The sequence below is a fragment of the Labeo rohita genome, chromosome 14, assembly GCF_022985175.1.
Source record: "Labeo rohita strain BAU-BD-2019 chromosome 14, IGBB_LRoh.1.0, whole genome shotgun sequence".
Classification (NCBI taxonomy): Eukaryota; Metazoa; Chordata; class Actinopteri; order Cypriniformes; family Cyprinidae; genus Labeo; species Labeo rohita.
The window spans coordinates 2598514-2616800 of record NC_066882.1 but is presented as its reverse complement, the minus strand read 5'-3'; the positions used below and the strand labels follow the sequence as shown (position 1 = coordinate 2616800).

Sequence of the window (18287 nt, the reverse complement as noted above, 5' to 3'; positions counted from 1 at the left end):
CATGATTGGACCAGGACCTCCAATCGTATAATAATAATAGCAGTAAAGTCAGTATACGAGGAGTAACACTTTCTATGAGACCTGTATAGTGGCGCAGCACAATTCATAATGCCTTATAATGAAATCCTATAATCTTTTCTATGTTTAACCCACATTTATCACATTTCATGAAGCATTAAACTCCATGATCAGCATCACATTTCTTGCCCCATCATGTGTTTCAAGTGCATTTACTCTTGAAAGGTCCTACCATGAAAGTATTATAATGTATTATAGAGCGTTACAGGGAAGTGACTGAAACAGAATACTTTATTTGAAAAGGCTCAAATGAGGTATTCTGCTGAAAATTTTAAAATGATTAATCACTGATTATTCAACAAACACAAAGATGGATATTTCTGGCGAGTCAGCAAAGCCAACATGACTAAGTTTATGACTAAGTGTGGCGTGAACTTTAACATTTATGCATTCTCCACAATTTCTTTCTATAAACAACTGGTACAGAGTCACCTGCAAGAAAAGGCACAGATTTTTGTGCTGCTTAGAAGTCAAAATATTGTTTTTCCTCATTTGTTCACCACTTTTATCTTTATTTATAGCACAGTCATATAACATAGTGACTAATTCAATGAATTATTCATGATATATTTGCTATAACAAGGAACTATAAATGAAATATTGTCACATCTAAAAATTGTCTTTTGTGGTTAGGCCACACCAGAGCCAGACTATTTGTCATTTCCACAGATACATACACTACCACTCAAAGGTCTGGGGTCAATAAGATTTTATGTCTCTGAAAAAAAGTCTCTTCTGTTCACCAAGGTTGCATTTAATTCAAATGATAAAACATTACAGTTTACAATAACGTAAATATATTGCAAAACGTAATTTATTGCTGTGATCAAAGCTGAATTTTCAGCGTCATTATTCCAGTCTTCAGTATCATATTGTCCTTCAGAAATCTTTCTAATATGCTGATTTGCTGCTCAAAAAACATTTCTGGTTATTATCATATTTTGTGAAAACTGTGACGCATTTATTTTGCAAGATTCTTAGATAAACGAAAGTTTAAAAGCACAGCATTTATTGAAAATAGAAGTGTTTTGTAACATTATAAATGTCTTTTATGTCACTTTTGATCAACTCATGTATCCTTGTTGAATAAAACTATTAATTTCTTCCAAAAGAAAACCCCCAAACATTTAAAGGGTAGTGCATACAAAAATATCTTCACAGTGCACTGCTCATGCATTATAAGGAATTATGAATACATTTATAATGCATCATACACACAGGTATCACAGAAAGTGTTATAAAATAGTTAAAAGCCTATGGGTGTTGTTGAGTGGCATGTCATCAGAAGCATAAGTGATTCTCTACAAGCTCAACTCAAGGTTATCTGAGCAATTAGTCAAGTTTGATTGATTGGGGTTACTTACTTTTAATCTATGAAGGCTCATCAGGTGTGCTGTCCAGAGACTAAGCAGCTAAACGAAATCACAGACTCGGGGTCCTGATGATCTACACATGCCTGATAGGTTACAGATGACAGGTCTGTAGCTGTGCGCTAATGCAGTTCACATACTCTACCTTCTTCTGCATTCAGCTCATAGTGGTAGAGGCCTCTGGAGAACTTACCTTTGGTCCACACTGATCTCAGATCAAAGTGTGTACACTATAAAACCCAGTTCTGGAGAAGCTGCAGTGTAAAAACAACTGATGGCAGAGCGTAAACTGCTTTTGAGGTCGAAAGTTGGGCAGGTTTTCTTAGAGACATTACATTCAAAAGTGTACCTTTCCAAATGAATACGTTTGAATACCTCCTGCTGGTACTTCAGTAAATACACGCCACGCCGGTGCACTTAATTAAACTTTCATCAAGAGATGCATATGTATGACTTTCCTTTTGAAAATTTATAATTTTCAAAGCAAGGTTCTCTCTGCCTTGACCTTTCGACAGGTCTGCATTCATTTTTGTTTCATTTCTTGAACGTCAGTTGGATATTAATGAAATATTTTCTTTATATGCCAACAAACCCTCCATATACTTGAATCGAATGCACACTGAACATCACAGCTGGCCATGCATCAAGGAAACTATACGTGTGTGAGTGTGTGAGTGGTAGATCCATTTCTCTGGGCATTGGATCAATCAAGTACAAAGCACTGCTGCGTTGGGCGTGCTATCATGATGGCAGGAAGTGAAGTGTAATCACGCGGTAGCTGACAGCACCCATTTACCGAATGCTTCCTTTTGTGTCTGATAGTATAGATGAAACTACGGTGACGTCACACAACAGACAATCGCACTTCTGGGCTCTTCAGACGAGAAGCTTTTAGTCCTGATGTGAGCAGTGCTGCAGTTCTAATGATGTGTAAAAAATTTCATAACGTAATAATGCTTGCTAAACGCAATGAACATTAGTATAACGTGACTCCTGTGGTTTATATTGAAGAATATGTGACCCCAAACCACAAAACCAGTCAGAGATGTCTGTTTTGAAATTGAGATTTAAACATCTATACAAATGTATACATTTATACAATCTGAAAGTTGAACAAATAAGCTTTCCATTGATATATGGTTTGATATATATAATATATATATAATATAATATATAATATTTGACCGAGATACAACATTTGAAAATCTGAAATCTGAGGGTGCAAAAAAAAAAAAAAAAAAAAAAAATCAAAATATTGAGAAAATTACCTTTAAAGTTGTCTTAGGAATGCATATTACTAATCAAAAATTAAGTTTTGATATATTTATGGTTGGAAACTTACAAAATATCTTCATGGAACATGATCTTTACATAATATCCAAATGATCTGTGGCATAATTTTGACCCATACAATGTATTTTTGGCTATTGCTACAAATATACCCGTGCTACTTGAGACTGGTTTTGTGGTCCAGGGTCACATATACACAGGTTCTTCTTGAACAATCACCAAAACCAATTTTCGATATTCATTATTTGCATTAGTTGGACATATACTACTATTCAAAAATGCATAATTAAAATGAGAAAATTAATACCCAAGGATGCATTGATTACAGATGATAATAAAGTAATTTATAATGTTACAAAAGATTCTATTTGAATAAATGCTGTCTTTCTATCCATCAAACAGTCTGTTTATAATATGGATAGTAATTTGTTTTTTGAAAAGCAAATCAGCATATTAGAATGAATTCTGAAGGATCATGTGACACTGAAGGCTAGAGTAATGATGCTGAAAATTCAGCTTCAATAAAATGTCACAATAATATTGTTTTACTGTATTGTTTTGCGAATAAATGCCTCCTTTTTCAACTGTGCTGTTTATCATGTTATTGATCACACATTCTCAAACATACTGTACATGCAATCACACGAAGATGTGTGAAATGTGTTATCCGGTCTAAAATCTCTGCATTAGTCAGTGGTCATGTATTTCCCCTCATATTTGCTCTGAAAGGTGAAATCAGTGAAATCATTTCAGGGTTTGTGCAATGCCTCAGAGAAATGCAAATCTACAGCCACCAGCTGCGGGTCAATTGGGTCTTATTACAGCAGAGCTGTGATCTGTGAGCTGTGATCATAATTCATGGAAAATCCACCACCAATAATGATGGTAATCATCAGAAGCCCAAAAATCCAATAATAATTTGAATGTTTCAATCCTTAAACAGCATTTTTAGTCATTTCCAGTTCTATTTGAAAATCTTTGAGTGTCTGAGTGCCCTTTTTGTAATTTTATCATCAGTGATTTAACATTTCTCCAAGCCTAGTGAGCTGAAAATGCTCATGATGCCCAAAAATGCTGTGTGGGTAAGCAGCTTGGTAGGTTTCGTAACAAAAGCAACATCTGTAAAGGAACACTCACATTGTACTAAAATCCCAGCAAGGGCGTTTTTGAACTTCTCCTTGGCCTCCTCCATCTCCTTTTCATGGGCGGCCTTCTCGTTCATCAGCCGGCGAATGTGGCTGTTGGAGGACTGGATCATGGAATAGAAGTTGTTGGCGTTCCTGCGGTTTACCTCCCCTCGTTCCACCCAGGTCAGCAGGACACGCACCGCCTCGGGAAATTTGGAGTCGTCTGAGTGGAGAAAGGAAAAACGGTGGGGGAGAAACAGATGGTGGGACGAGAGCTGAGTACAATGTTGGAGAGGAACACTTCTCATCTGGGACCTTCTAGTGTCAAAACTTGTTAGTGGGACATGTTTATTGGGCCAAAAAAGACAGCAAAGGCACACTAACAAAGTAGAGGACATTTAGGAGAACAGGGATGCACATCAACAACTTGGACAAACAAACCTTGTCAGTCAAAACTTGTGGATATGTTAAAATATAGATATATGTTAAAAGTGGTAGTATTACTTAAAACATTGATTTGGTTGTTCACGAAATGCTGAGACACTCAGGTGTGTGTGTGTGGGAGAACGGAAAACACAAACAGTCAAGCCGATTGCTCTGAACTACAAAGCTTTGGCTTGTGACTTTGGGCCGGGAATGAGATGAGAAACAAGAGAAAACTGAAAATCACTGTAATGAATGCCACAGGGAGTCTCTTCCAGAAATCTATTATTCTTTAGTGTTGTTGTGTTTATTTAAAATCTGCAAATAATAAGAAAAAAGTTTGGCAGAGATTTGCTGAGCTGTTTGGCATTAACTGTGAACAGAACAGATGAAGCACTGTTGCAAAGATATCGATGTCTGTACATCAAAGTTGACTGAAAAAAACAAAAACAAACGTAATGATAATGATTGTTCTTGTTGCTGTAATCCTGTAAAGCACACAAACACATGTCTGACTGAGAATTTTAGGGGGCTTGATTTATTTACGGAAGTCCTACCCTAGTGAAAAATAAATATATTAAATGTATTTGAAATACAGTGGGTACGGAAAGTATTCAGACCCCCTTAAATTTTTCACTCTTTGTTATATTGCAGCAATTTGCTAAAATCATTTAAGTTCATTTTTTTTTCCTCATGAATGTACACACAGCACCCCATATTGACAGAAAAACACAGAATTGTTGACATTTTTGCAGATTTATTAAAAAAGAAAAACTGAAATATCACATGGTCCTAAGTATTCAGACCCTTTGCTGTGACACTCATATATTTAACTCAGGTGCTGTCCATTTCTTCTGATCATCCTTGAGATGGTTCTACACCTTCATTTGAGTCCAGCTGTGTTTGATTATACTGATTGGACTTGATTAGGAAAGCCACACACCTGTCTATATAAGACCTTACAGCTCACAGTGCATGTCAGAGCAAATGAGAATCATGAGGTCAAAGGAACTGCCTGAAGAGCTCAGAGACAGAATTGTGGCAAGGCACAGATCTGGCCAAGGTTACAAAAAAAATTCTGCTGCACTTAAGGTTCCTAAGAGCACAGTGGCCTCCATAATCCTTAAATGGAAGACGTTTGGGACGACCAGAACCCTTCCTAGAGCTGGCCGTCCGGCCAAACTGAGCTATCGGGGGAGAAGAGCCTTGGTGAGAGAGGTAAAGAAGAACCCAAAGATCACTGTGGCTGAGCTCCAGAGATGCAGTCGGGAGATGGGAGAAAGTTGTAGAAAGTCAACCATCACTGCAGCCCTCCACTAGTCGGGGCTTTATGGCAGAGTGGCCGACGGAAGCCTCTCCTCAGTGCAAGACACATGAAAGCCCGCATGGAGTTTGCTAAAAAACACCTGAAGGACTCCAAGATGGTGAGAAATAAGATTCTCTGGTCTGATGAGACCAAGATAGAACTTTTTGGCCTTAATTTTAAGCGGTATGTGTGGAGAAAACCAGGCACTGCTCATCACCTGTCCAATACAGTCCCAACAGTGAAGCATGGTGGTGGCAGCATCATGCTGTGGGGGTGTTTTTCAGCTGCAGGGACAGGACGACTGGTTGCAATCGAGGGAAAGATGAAGGCGGCCAAGTACAGGGATATCCTGGATGAAAACCTTCTCCAGAGTGCTCAGGACCTCAGACTGGGCCGAAGGTTTACCTTCCAACAAGACAATGAGCCTAAGCACACAGCTAAAATAACGAAGGAGTGGCTTCACAACAACTCCGTGACTGTTTTTGAATGGCCCAGCCAGAGCCCTGACTTAAACCCAATTGAGCATCTCTGGAGAGACCTAAAAATGGCTGTCCACCAACGTTTACCCTCCAACCTGACAGAACTGGAGAGGATCTGCAAGGAGGAATGGCAGAGGATCCCCAAATCCAGGTGTGAAAAACTTGTTGCATCTTTCCCAAAAAGACTCATGGCTGTATTAGATCAAAAGGGTGCTTCTACTAAATACTGAGCAAAGGGTGTGAATACTTAGGACCATGTGATATTTCAGTTTTTCTTTTTTAATAAATCTGCAAAAATGTCAACAATTCTGTGTTTTTCTGTCAATATAGGGTGCCGTGTGTACATTGATCAGGAAAAAAAAAAGAACTTAAATGATTTTAGCAAATGGTTGCAATGTAACAAAGAGTGAAAAATTTAAGGGGGTCTGAATACTTTCCGTACCCACTGTACATTTATTTCATGCTAAATATACTACAAATACATTTACATATTTATGTACTAAATAAAAATACCCTGCAATTGTACTTTTAGCATACTAAACTGGTATACTTAAAGTCTGCTAAATTGGAATAACTAATTTCGTACTTTTTTAATTAAAATATCCCAAAACCACTGGAACAGTGTTATATATTTTGCAGACTTGTGCACTTACATTATCCCAAATGTTTCCAAGAATGTTTAAATCTAGAGAAATAAGCAATTTTAACTAGTTTAATGGACCGTGTCCCCGCGTCGCCTGCCAGTGACGTCACACACCCTCGATTTCCGAGCCGTGTATCACGCTCATCCTTCATTAGCAATTGCTCCAGCATCGCCGTTTCGCTTCCGCGCCTTGCATCCCCGTCCTTCTTCATACTACAGTGATCTTAATATGTCTTAATACATTAGCTCATCCATGGACATGATGAGTCCCAACAGATTGCATCGGCTGTGGGGATGAAGTCTAAAACTCCCATAATTCTACACATAATCACGGCATCCTCAAACTATCCTTTGGTTCTTTGTTTGTTTTAAATATGCGCCTTCTAGTGGCGATAACATACATACTGTGCCTTTAATGCACTTTAATTGTGAGATCATACAATCCTTATCAACAGTAACATCAGTCTTGAGCGTTATGTCAGTAACTATGTTAATTGATTTGAACTATAGTCGTCAACATTTGAAGTGGATCATCAAAAGTTCATCAAAGTTGTCCTAAGACAAAAACAGGTATTGTTTTGGTTTTTGGACAACTTTGATGAACTTTTGAAGATCCACTTTAAATGTTGACTACTGTATACTTGGTATGAAATACATTTTTTACCAAGGTACCTACAGATAATCAAAAAATGCTGTCAAATAATTTAAATGAATAATCCATCAACTCCTTTAAGACTGCATCAATGTGTCATTAATATATAATCTCCATCAATAAACTGATTTAGTTGCTCATTTGTCTGATTAAGCCTAAGTCAGAACTAACAGATTCAAAAATAATAGTCAGAAACTGCCTAACATTGATTATACAGACAAATCTAGCGGATATAATAGTGTTGTTTAGATTTTCTACAGCAAACAGCATGCAAAATCATCCTGTCCTCTCTTCCCTTCATCTATTACCTGTAACCACTTCAAACTGTCATATAAGCCATTACACATGGAAAAGTGTAATGGCTAATTTCAACAGATTTCATCTCAAAAACTCTTTAATACACTTTCTCTCTTAGACAGAGAATAGAGCTGCAATCGTTAAACAGATGGTTTCTATTAAACCGCATGGAACGTCAAACTCAAAAAGACAAATAGCTTTTAGATGCATCCAGCCAACAGGCACGCTGACTGTAGAAGCCTCTTCACACACATCAGGAAACAACAGAAGTGTGACAGACAAAAACAACAAAAACCACTAAAACAGAAGTATAACATGTCACGTGTCTCACCTTTGAGCTTTTCTCCTAACTGGCTGCACTCGTGCTCGGAGAAATGGACGATGGGGGGCGGCGAGGGGGGCCGCAGACGGTCCTCTTCTATCCTGCGCCGATGCCTCTCTTCCCGGGCCAGCATGCGCTGTCTGCACTCCCACTCGTACAGGTCATCTCGAGCCTGAGCGAAATCTACATGCAGCCGACCTGTGTCCTTCTTATCTGTGCTGGATCCCAGCCTGATCCTGTAACCTAAAGGACAAGGAAAGGGAAAAGGACAATGACACAGGAAAGATAATGGAAGGTAAGGAAAAGAAGGTGGAAATGTAAGGGGAAAACCAAAGTTAAACCAAAGTAAAAACAAGAATGATAAAGAGGAAAGGAAATGGAAATAAAAAATTAAAGAGAAAGTGACAAAGAAAAGAAAAGAAAAGGTAAGGAAATGAAAGGAAAGGAAAGGAAACAAAAAATGAAAGGTAAAGGAAAGAGTAAGGAAAGTAAAGGAAAGGAAAGAAGAGGAAAGAAAAGGAAAGGAAAATAATAGGAAATGAAAGGAAAGGAAAGGAAAGGAAAGGAAAGGAAAAAAACAAAAAAAGGAAAGGAAAGGAAAGGAAAGGAAAGGAAAATAAACAAAAAATGAAAGGTAAAGTGAGAAAGGAAAGGAAAGAAGAGGAAATGAAAGGAAAGGAATGAAAAGGAAAGAAAAGAAAAGGAAAGAAGAGGAAAGGAAGGGAAAGGAAAGAAGAGGAAAGGAAGGGAAAGGAAAGAAGAGGAAAGGAAGGGAAAGGAAAGGAAAGGAAAGGAAAGGAAAGGAAAGGAAAGGAAAGGAAAGGAATGGGAAGGAAAGGAGAGGAAAGGACAGGAAAGGAATGGAAAGGAAAGAAGAGGAAAGGAAAGGAGAGAAAAGGAAAGGAAAGGAAAGGAAAGAAAAGGAAAGGAAAGGAAGGGAAAGGAAAGGAAAGGAAAGAAGAGGAAAGGAAAGGAAAGGAAAGGAAAGGAAAGGAAAAGGAAAGGAAAGGAAAGGAAAGGAAAGGAAAGAAAAGAGAGAAGGGGAAAGGAAAGAAGAGGAAAGGAAGGAAAGGAAAGGAAAGGAAAGGAAAGGAAAGAGAAAGGAAAGGAAAGGAAAGGAAAAGGAAAGGAAAGGAAAGGAAAGGAAAGGAAAGGAAAGGAAAGGAGAGGAAAGGAAGAAGAGAAAAGGAAAGGAAAGGAAAGGAAAGGAAAGGAAAGGAAAGGAGAGGAAAGGAAGGGAAAGGAGAGGAAAGGAAGGGAAAGGAGAGGAAAGGAAGGGAAAGGAAAGAAGAGGAATGGAAAGGAAAGAAGAGAAAAGGAAAGGAAAGGAAAGGAAAGAAAAGGAAAGGAAAGGAAGGGAAAGAAGAGGAAAGGAATGGAAAGGAAAGGAAAGGAACAGAAAGGAAAGAAGAGGAAAGGAAAAAAAAGGAGAAAGGTAGGGAAAGAAGAAAAAGAAAGGTAATAGTAAAAAAAACAACAGGACAAGAAAATATGGAAACAAAAACAGGAAAGAGAAAATGGAAGAAAAGAAAAGTAGAATGCGAGAAGTTAAATGGTAAAAAGGGAAGGAAAACAGGGCAAAAATGCCTGCAAAAAAACAGCCTTAACAAACCACAAGAATGTAATGAGAAAAACAACATATTAGCAAACACTGATTCATGATGTGACCTGTGACAAAGAGACACCTACAAACTCTGACACACTCTCTCTGATGCGGAAGCTTCACTTCTAACATGTGCTTGCTGACAAATTAAAGCCAAACCATGTTTATTTGTTTATTTAGTATGAAATGTAAACGTAAAAAGCTCCAAATGTTACACTCAGATGAGGAAATCGAAACTAAAACCCTACCAAGCACAGACAAGCCATGATGTATGAGAATAATCTGCCTTGTGATAGGGATGAGAAAGAAAGTGATTTTATATTAAGGTTTATATATTTCAGCATAAAAAAGAAAATTGCTCTGAAAAGTATCTTGACAAACGGCCGAGCGGTATGTGAAAGAGGCTCCAGTGAATTATGAATCGCATGATGCTCCGAGTACATTACGGCGAGGCTGAAAAGTGTTTTTAAAGAGAATGTATATTCACAGACGGCCATGTCAACAAAAATGAGAGAAAGAGCTTCACGCTTTGCTTCCGCCTCTCTATCACTGCTTTACAGCCCTGAGACGCTGTTAAATATTTTACGCAATGTGTTCACGTTAGAAATGAGCACCATTATTTATGGAAAGGCCTGCAGAGCTCCATCACGAGGCCACGTAATATATGGGGCGCTGCTCCAATCTCGGCCCTCTCCGCTGAGAGAGCAACACTCCGAGCAGAATAAATAATGGAAAGGGTATTATTGGAGCGACCGGCACTTTAAATTTGCTTTCTGTGCCTGAGATAGACATCCCTAATATTTGCATACAAAGACTGATTTAAGATGTGACTGGAGACTTGATAAGATAAGAGAAGCGGACCCCGACAGCTCATGTGACCGGCGTCGAGGAGGTGATTGATATGCAACGTTCAAAGGCAGAAATTTATTACTAGGTGTCGGCGCTTGTCTTCTCGTTGACCTCCTCTGTCAGGGACTCTCGACGGTCAGCGTCTACAGATCTCGAGTTCTCTGAGTGATGTGCGGAAGCTCCGCCCCCTTAATTAATTCCGCATCAATCCATCAAGTCAAGAGGGAACTTGTGGACACATGGGCCTCATTTCCATGAGATAAAAGGTTAAGTGAAATTATTCTAAATCACATGGGACGACACATAAGTGCTAGACATGATTTAGCATAATATTTGTATTCTTGCTTTTGTATTCTGACATAGTGAAATATTACAGGTGCAATTTACAATGCAACTACACATTCTACAAGATATTTGCTGATAATGTAGAAAAGGTTCAATTAAATATTTCAATGATATATGCAAATGAAAAATATAGGACAGTCAATTTTTGTATTCATTTTAACAATGCCTGACAACATAGTTTAGCATAGTTTAGCGTGATTATCATATCACAAAGACTGCGTTGTAATTATATATTAATATATAGTAAATGCTGCTCCACATGAACTCCCGTTTCTGCAAGTGCTGTGGGTTTGTATCACTAATACATGCACTTGAAAATGCAACATGTGGCAAACATCTTCTCAAGTTTGTTATGAAAATGGTTTATAAATGTGTTGTCAACAAAAGAGAAGCATGCCAAAAAAAGAAGTTTCCCTGCGTTTTTCTGCCAAAATAAAAGCTCTATGGTTTAAAGTTTAAAAGCAAAGAAAAACATAAATATTATCATTGCAATTGCACTGTTGTTATATAAAATAATAATAATAATAAAATTCAAATTATGAAATGTTTTGAAATATTTCAAAATTATGAATCGTTTACAATTCAACGGCATTATAGTGAGATTTCTATTGCTTATTTTAATAATAATAATATATTATTTTTTTCCTTAATTTGTGCTGCCTTTTTATTTTTTTTTCATAAAACAATGCAAATACATGGGCAGCAAAAAATATTTATATTTATTGCTGATAAATTTCCCCCCGTCACCAGCCACTGACAGGTTGATAGGTGTGGCAAAATATCTATCTATCTATCTATCTATATTTATTTATTTATTTTATTTTTTTCCTGTTTTAATTTTTTCAAATGACACTTACAAGGACCTAATAAAAAAAGCTAATTTGAAAGAAAAAAATAGAATATATTTATTTATGTAAATATATCTTATAGATATTCAAACTATTCTTAAATATTATTGCTTTTTTATGCAATTTTTATTTTTATATCCACCTATTTTTCACGTAAATGTAATGGTTTTGGCTTTCAGTCTCACCCGCTTCCAGCTATTGTTAGCTGTACAAAACAGGTCATTTTGCTGCTTGATATTACAAATTGGTGTGTTTTACCACATTATTTTAATGTATTATCTTAATTATGAACACACCGATTTGTAGTGCAAACAGTTTTAGCATTTACTGCACGTTGTTGTTTTTCTCTGGCTAAAAAACAGAAGTCTGATATGTTAAGGGAACATATCATTCAAGAACAACATACAACAAAAACACAAAACCAGCTACTCAGATTTAATACAACTTTCAGCCCTCTGTTTTCACCATTAAATATTGAATAAAACTAGCTGATGAGCTGATGCCCCAATTAAGCCTCAAGATTTATAATTGATGCCTCAAACTAATTTCATGATATACAAATACAAACAATGATATTATATTTATATGATAGCTGTATGATAACTGACTTTGATGAAAATGAAATTTGTTTGTTTTTGATATTTTTAAATCCGGCATATTACTACTAATATTAATACTACTTCTGTTGTTACTATTATTATTGCTATTATTACTATTATTATTATTATTATTATTATAGTCAACAGGGTTGGAGGCAGTGGTTGTATATGTGTTATGTATTAATTTAGATAGCACATAAGCTTTCAGGGTGTTGCAGCTGCTTTGTCCCTGTCGGTGGGTCTGACGGGCACATCTGGGCGGCACGGGCTCTATCGGTATCTTGGTTAAGGTAACCTGACCCCTCCATTTGCTGCTCCTGCCAGCATTGCCCCATCTTACTGAGTTTGACGAAATCAAAATTGAAACTATGCTGGATGTGGTATCTTTGGTTGGGGAGCTGACTGATGAACACCAGGACTACGGCCAGTTTGCAACATAAAAAGGGTTCAGTGGATAAAAACAGTACTAATAATGAGCGGTCACCCATCAGATCACGCACAGACTGGGGGAGCCTGTTCTGGAGGTGCACGGTGTGGTGGACCATTATATAAAATGGCATTCACTGGCATAGGAGTGGGGTCTAGTCACCGGCAGGGTGAGAAACAAGGTGGAGGGACAGGATGGAGTGGGGACATTGTTGGGGTCTGTGCCGATGGGTGTGTTGGATGTGCTCGCTGGCGGGGATGGGGAGGCTACTGGACCTTAGGGGATGGGAGACATCATTTGCAATAATTAGCAATAACTCTACCAATTAGTCTATTTTATACTAGTGTGCTATTACTATTACAATCATCGATGCTCCCACTGCTTCCACCTCTGTGTCCATTACTGGTTTCATTATATTATTATATTTCTACTAGGGCTCCTCTTAATTATCTGCTCAGTCACGTAAAAAGTAGGATATCATCTGTCATTGATGTTACTGTCCTGGATCTGTGTCATTATACTGATTAACATCTACTGCTCCGATTGCTGTTTAACATTGTATTATAATATCACTACTATTGTATATTGAATTGCTTCCCGTTCAATATTTAGTACAGTTATGTCTATAGTTAAATCTTTTTACTAAACAACACAGAAATCGAATGATTTGACTTATTTCTGTACCCATGTAAACTACCACATCCATACATTTACAGCTTGTTTTTTTGTCTTTTCCTCATCTTTGTTCCCATCTTCTTGTAATTTTCTTTTTTTTTTTTTGCTTTGTTTTGCCTTGTTTTATTTAGTTTTCTCCCCCTCTGTGTCTCATTTGCGTATATATGTGTATATATCTGTGACTGGTCTCAGTCTGTGTCATCATGTTGCTGTCTATCTATGTTTTATTGTGCTTAATAAAAAAAAAAAAAAAAAAAAAAAAAACAGAAGTCTTGCCAATAGGCTCACTTCCACGTTGAGGTATAAGGTGGATATATGTCCATATTTAAATAAATAAAAACATTCTCACGTACAGCAACAGTTGGTCTTGCAGTGACACCAGAAAATCCTTCCAATCATGTACCTGACAGGAAGAGGGCCTTGTCCACTGTGTGCTCCTCAGCAAAACGGATGTGACAGAAGTTCTTCTTGCTCTTACGTATGGCGATGATACTCCCGCACTGTTCAAACACCTCCACGATGAGCTGCTCTGTGGCGTTCTCTGGCAAGCCGCCCACAAACACCGTCTTACAGCCCGGCGGTCTCTCTCTGGTGGCAGGGGGAGGCAGGTCTTTGAAGACAAGCACAAAAGAATATTAAACCACCAGAATTTTTGACATTTTCTTTGATCTAGTTATTGATCTCTATTTTTCATCACATTAAGTCCACAGCTCATTATTGACTCGCATGCCACGTATGAAAAAGATGAAATGTGGAAAATCAATCACTGATTTTTTTTTTTTTACAACCCTGACATTAAAATGATTCATTATCCAATTCTAATTGAAAAGACCAGGGTTCATCTGGATGATCATTAAAAATGATAATCTCATTGATCAGACTGACATATTGCCACTTTTACCACTTTTATTTGATAGCCTTAGTATGGACTCAAACTCAAACATGTCGCAGTCCAGATCATAGATCTTCCTCTGACCGGTTTAATTTGCAGAACACGCCAGTAGAACCTCCAGGTTCACAAAGCTAATCTCTTCTTGATAAACCAATTCAACCATGAATAAGATGCATTGAGAAAACCAGGCTGAGAAGGCATAATCAATGAAACTCAGCACTTGTTACATGACTGGATTACAAGTGCAAAACTCGCCATCCAGAACTGGCCTGTTCTGGTGTTAGCTGATTACTCAGCGATGCTGTGCTGACAAACGGGTGATAATCCGCGCTCTCCATCAGGACTGAAGAGACTGTCTTAACAAGCTAAGGGAATGCAGTTGAAGGAAGCACCTGCTGGGACTCAGAGGGGACCACATGCCTGATCGGGGGTCCGAACGGAGTCGGACGCAAAACGCTTCAGGCATGTTTGGCTGTGAGCCAGTCACTATAAATAAGTGAGTCTCTTTGGACCCCACAGCTGCCCCCTAACACTCACCATCCATCATCACCAACATTACACTAACTCCTGTTTATTGTGGCGGCTCATGATGAGCTTTATATTTATGTCGGCTCGTGTCAGTGGATAGAACATAATACTCCACTGACAAGAGGACACAACATACGCGTACAGCTTCGATACGACACTATATGAGCACTGTATGAGCATTCAGATGTGGATGACATGCTGTGATATTACAAACAAATAACGTCTGGAAACATGTTTACCAAGCATAAAGTGACTTGTCTGATCAGTACTGAAGTCTGGAAGAGATTTCGTCTATTTGCTTGCCTTATTTTAGCACCTGATTCATTGAAGGAATTATGCAAATCAGGTAGTGCTGCAAACACGGCAACAAAATTAGTGCTGATAGCAATTCACACCTCGACTGGATTCGGAAGACCGTATACCATGATTTGAAACACACTTCTGAGCTTCACGACTCTACAAAGCTGAAAATGACTCTTTATGGTTGCCACAATAACTAGAAAACATGCAGAAACATTCATTTTAAATAAAACCCAGATTATGTTAAAGTAGTGTCATGTTTTTGTTTTGAAAGCACAGTGTCAACTGCATTAGCTACTGTTTGTAAATCTATTCATTATATAAAGAGCCTCATTTGCATAGAAAGGATTTGCCCAGAATAGAATGACATTGAATATGAATATGCATGGAACAGCACTCTATGACATACAGCACCTACTTATGTTGCACTGTGAGTTTTATGTTACTACAAAGTTTGGTCATGAAACTCTGCACAGCTGATTGGTTTCTTTTCACATCAGCAGCCAATCAATTACTCAGCTAGTGCTTGCTGCAGCAGTTGCAACATGCTTCAGAAACTCCCCACCTTCCCCAGCTCCACCTGTACAGATCTGCTACAGGTAATTTCATGTATGTTATATAAGGGGGTTATTTCATGTATGTACTATGTGCAGCAGCAGTATTACCTACATGCAGCATGACAGAAATAAAGTCACATTTACTTTTCTACAGCAAAATTCTGCATGTGAAATGCAAGTGTTTCTATAGGAATCTTTCTATAGGAATTCAAGTTTGTTTAACTTTTCACTGCATTGCCTGATATAAAGCTGATTAGTTTGGAATTGACCTTGGGTAAGCTGTGCTTCATGATTCCCCTAGTAAAAAAGTAATATATTTAAAATGCATTTATTTCATACTAAGTGTAGTTCAAATCTATTACCATATTTACTGACATATCGCTCAAGACTTACTGATATAAACATTTTAATTAAACTTAATTTGGAGTACGACTTGTGCACAATGCACATTTCTTAATATTAAGCCTAAAATATGTTTTAATGTCAGTGTTGATGAAGACTGATTTTTGAATAATTATGGTCTTTAAACGCAAAATATTTAAAGTGTACCTGAAGTATACTTTCAATAGTGCCACTTTAGCACAATTAAATATACTTTAGTATATCATTAGTTGGACTTCAGCACTACTTCCGCGCAATTAAAGTGCATTTAGTACACAATTCATCATTCCAATTTAGCAGACTTTAAGTATACCAGTTTAATATGCCAAAAGTACAATTGTAGAGTGTTTTTTTAAACATACATTTCGTCGCCTTAGAATTATAAGGTTCTATCTGAGTTAATCACATATTCTTATTCAGTGACAACTTACATTACATTATGTGATGTTTCTTTTTTTAAGCTGTGTACATTTTCTTTTTTTAGAAAACAAAAATCTACAGAAGTCTATGGAACGCAAAAACTTTGAAGCTCAATATCTCAAAAGTGCTCAGAATGCATATAGAACCTTAGAATTCTAAGGCGACGATTTGTGCTGAAATACAGGGCTGCCAGGTCTGCAAAACAAACCAGCCCAACGGGTACTTAAAACTAACCCAATCATGGCCAAAACAAGCCCATCTGGTTTCTAGGGGATCAAATCCTCCTTCTAAGTTAAAATTGCATGTCTGCTGAGGCAGAGAGCTTCGCTTCAACCCCTGGACTAAAAGAACAACCCGCAGAAACAGTATAAAAGTAGCCCAGTTCCACTGGAGGGAGTGGACTTGGCAACACTGTTGAAATACCTCATATTGCAGCGGTAAAGCTGTTTAGTGAATTCACCTCTCATTGTCTTGAAATGAACATGGTTATTATGTCTACTTTCTTATATATATTTTTGTGCACTATTATGGATCAAGAGCTTTGAATATCCCGCCTGTACGTACGCATAAATAAGCAGTGGTGGACAGTAACAAAGTAGTTGTACTTTGTTACTGTACTTAAGTACATTTTTCTGTACTAGTATCTGTACTTTATTTTGAGTAACTTTCACTTCTACTTCACTATATTCCAAAGCGCAAGATCGTACTTTTTACTTCCCTAAATTTCATAAAATATATTGTAATATCGTCTGCATGAATTCACAAGTAAAAACCAGGAGATCTTGTGAGTCTTGCGACTGATGCTGCGAAAAGTAAGTTACTAAAGTTGAATTTTAGGATTAATTACTGTAAATGAAAATCATATTCAGGTCAAAACTGTCTGTTTGTGAATTAAATCTGCTGTAAAGAATCTGTTTAAGCCCACTGAATACTTGAATTCAGACACATCAACATCAGTGTCTCTATGTTTTAGGCCAAAAAACAAAACATTTAAATCACACAGATTAAATATTCATATTGCCCGCTGCTGTAACGTTAGCAGTTTTATTAAAATGCTACGCATTTAGCCCTACATGACGTCTGTTTTTATATTGTTTATCAGCAGTATAAATTTTTATATTGTTTGGATCATCTAGCCGAGACAGATATGAATGTTTGTTCATAACCATACAGAAAATAAGTAAATATTGTTAGCTGATGCTAACTGTCTAGCTAACAAGCTTGCTGGTGCTAAGTTGAGGTAAATTTTAGATATAAAGTCCAAATATTTTTATTCAACCACCTAGACAGATTAAGTTATCTGAGGGAAAAAGAAAGGATGTGATGTTCAGAACATGGTAACTACAGTAATTAGTGGGAAGTGATGCCCTCTGGGGGCATTTGGCCAGGGGTATTTTTACACCACAGACAAGGTTTGAGAAGAAAAAAATCATTATGAAAGTATAATTATGTTCTTGCTAACTTCAGGCCCTATTCGTATGTCATATATAACTGTGACGTTGCAAAACAACAAGTTTTAAAACACTTTTCTCTTACTAGTGAAAATTAGATGTTAAAATCCGTTTTCCCTCAGGAATATCGCAGTGTAAGTTTCACAGTGAATATTACTACATTACTCTAATCAGTATAGTCCATATCAACAACAAAAATTTATTTATACTCTATATAAGTTATTTTGAGCAAAATAAATACAGTACATAACAAATCGGGTACTGTTGTACTTTCATCAGAAGTAAATTAGAAAAAGGAACACTTTTACTTTTACTGGAGTAATATTTTATCATACGTATCTGTACTTTTACTTAACTGCTTGATTTGTGTAATAACACTGTAAATAAGAAAACTACAAATGCATGCGCTAACAGAGCAAAAATGG

General features: G+C 37.2%; 1 protein-coding gene across 9 annotated transcripts in view; it reads right to left on the bottom strand.

Annotated features, from left to right (window-relative positions):
- The window catches only part of enox2 (ecto-NOX disulfide-thiol exchanger 2), a 248229-nt gene that overhangs the window by 40180 nt on the left and 189762 nt on the right, over nucleotides 1-18287 (bottom strand). For all 9 annotated transcript variants that reach the window (XM_051127055.1, XM_051127057.1, XM_051127060.1 and 6 more), the window contains 3 exons: nucleotides 13737-13943; nucleotides 7997-8230; nucleotides 3876-4088 (listed from right to left, as the gene is read on the bottom strand). In XM_051127055.1, the coding sequence (XP_050983012.1) occupies nucleotides 3876-4088; nucleotides 7997-8230; nucleotides 13737-13943 (654 nt within the window). The remainder of the gene's footprint in view (nucleotides 1-3875; nucleotides 4089-7996; nucleotides 8231-13736; nucleotides 13944-18287) is intronic.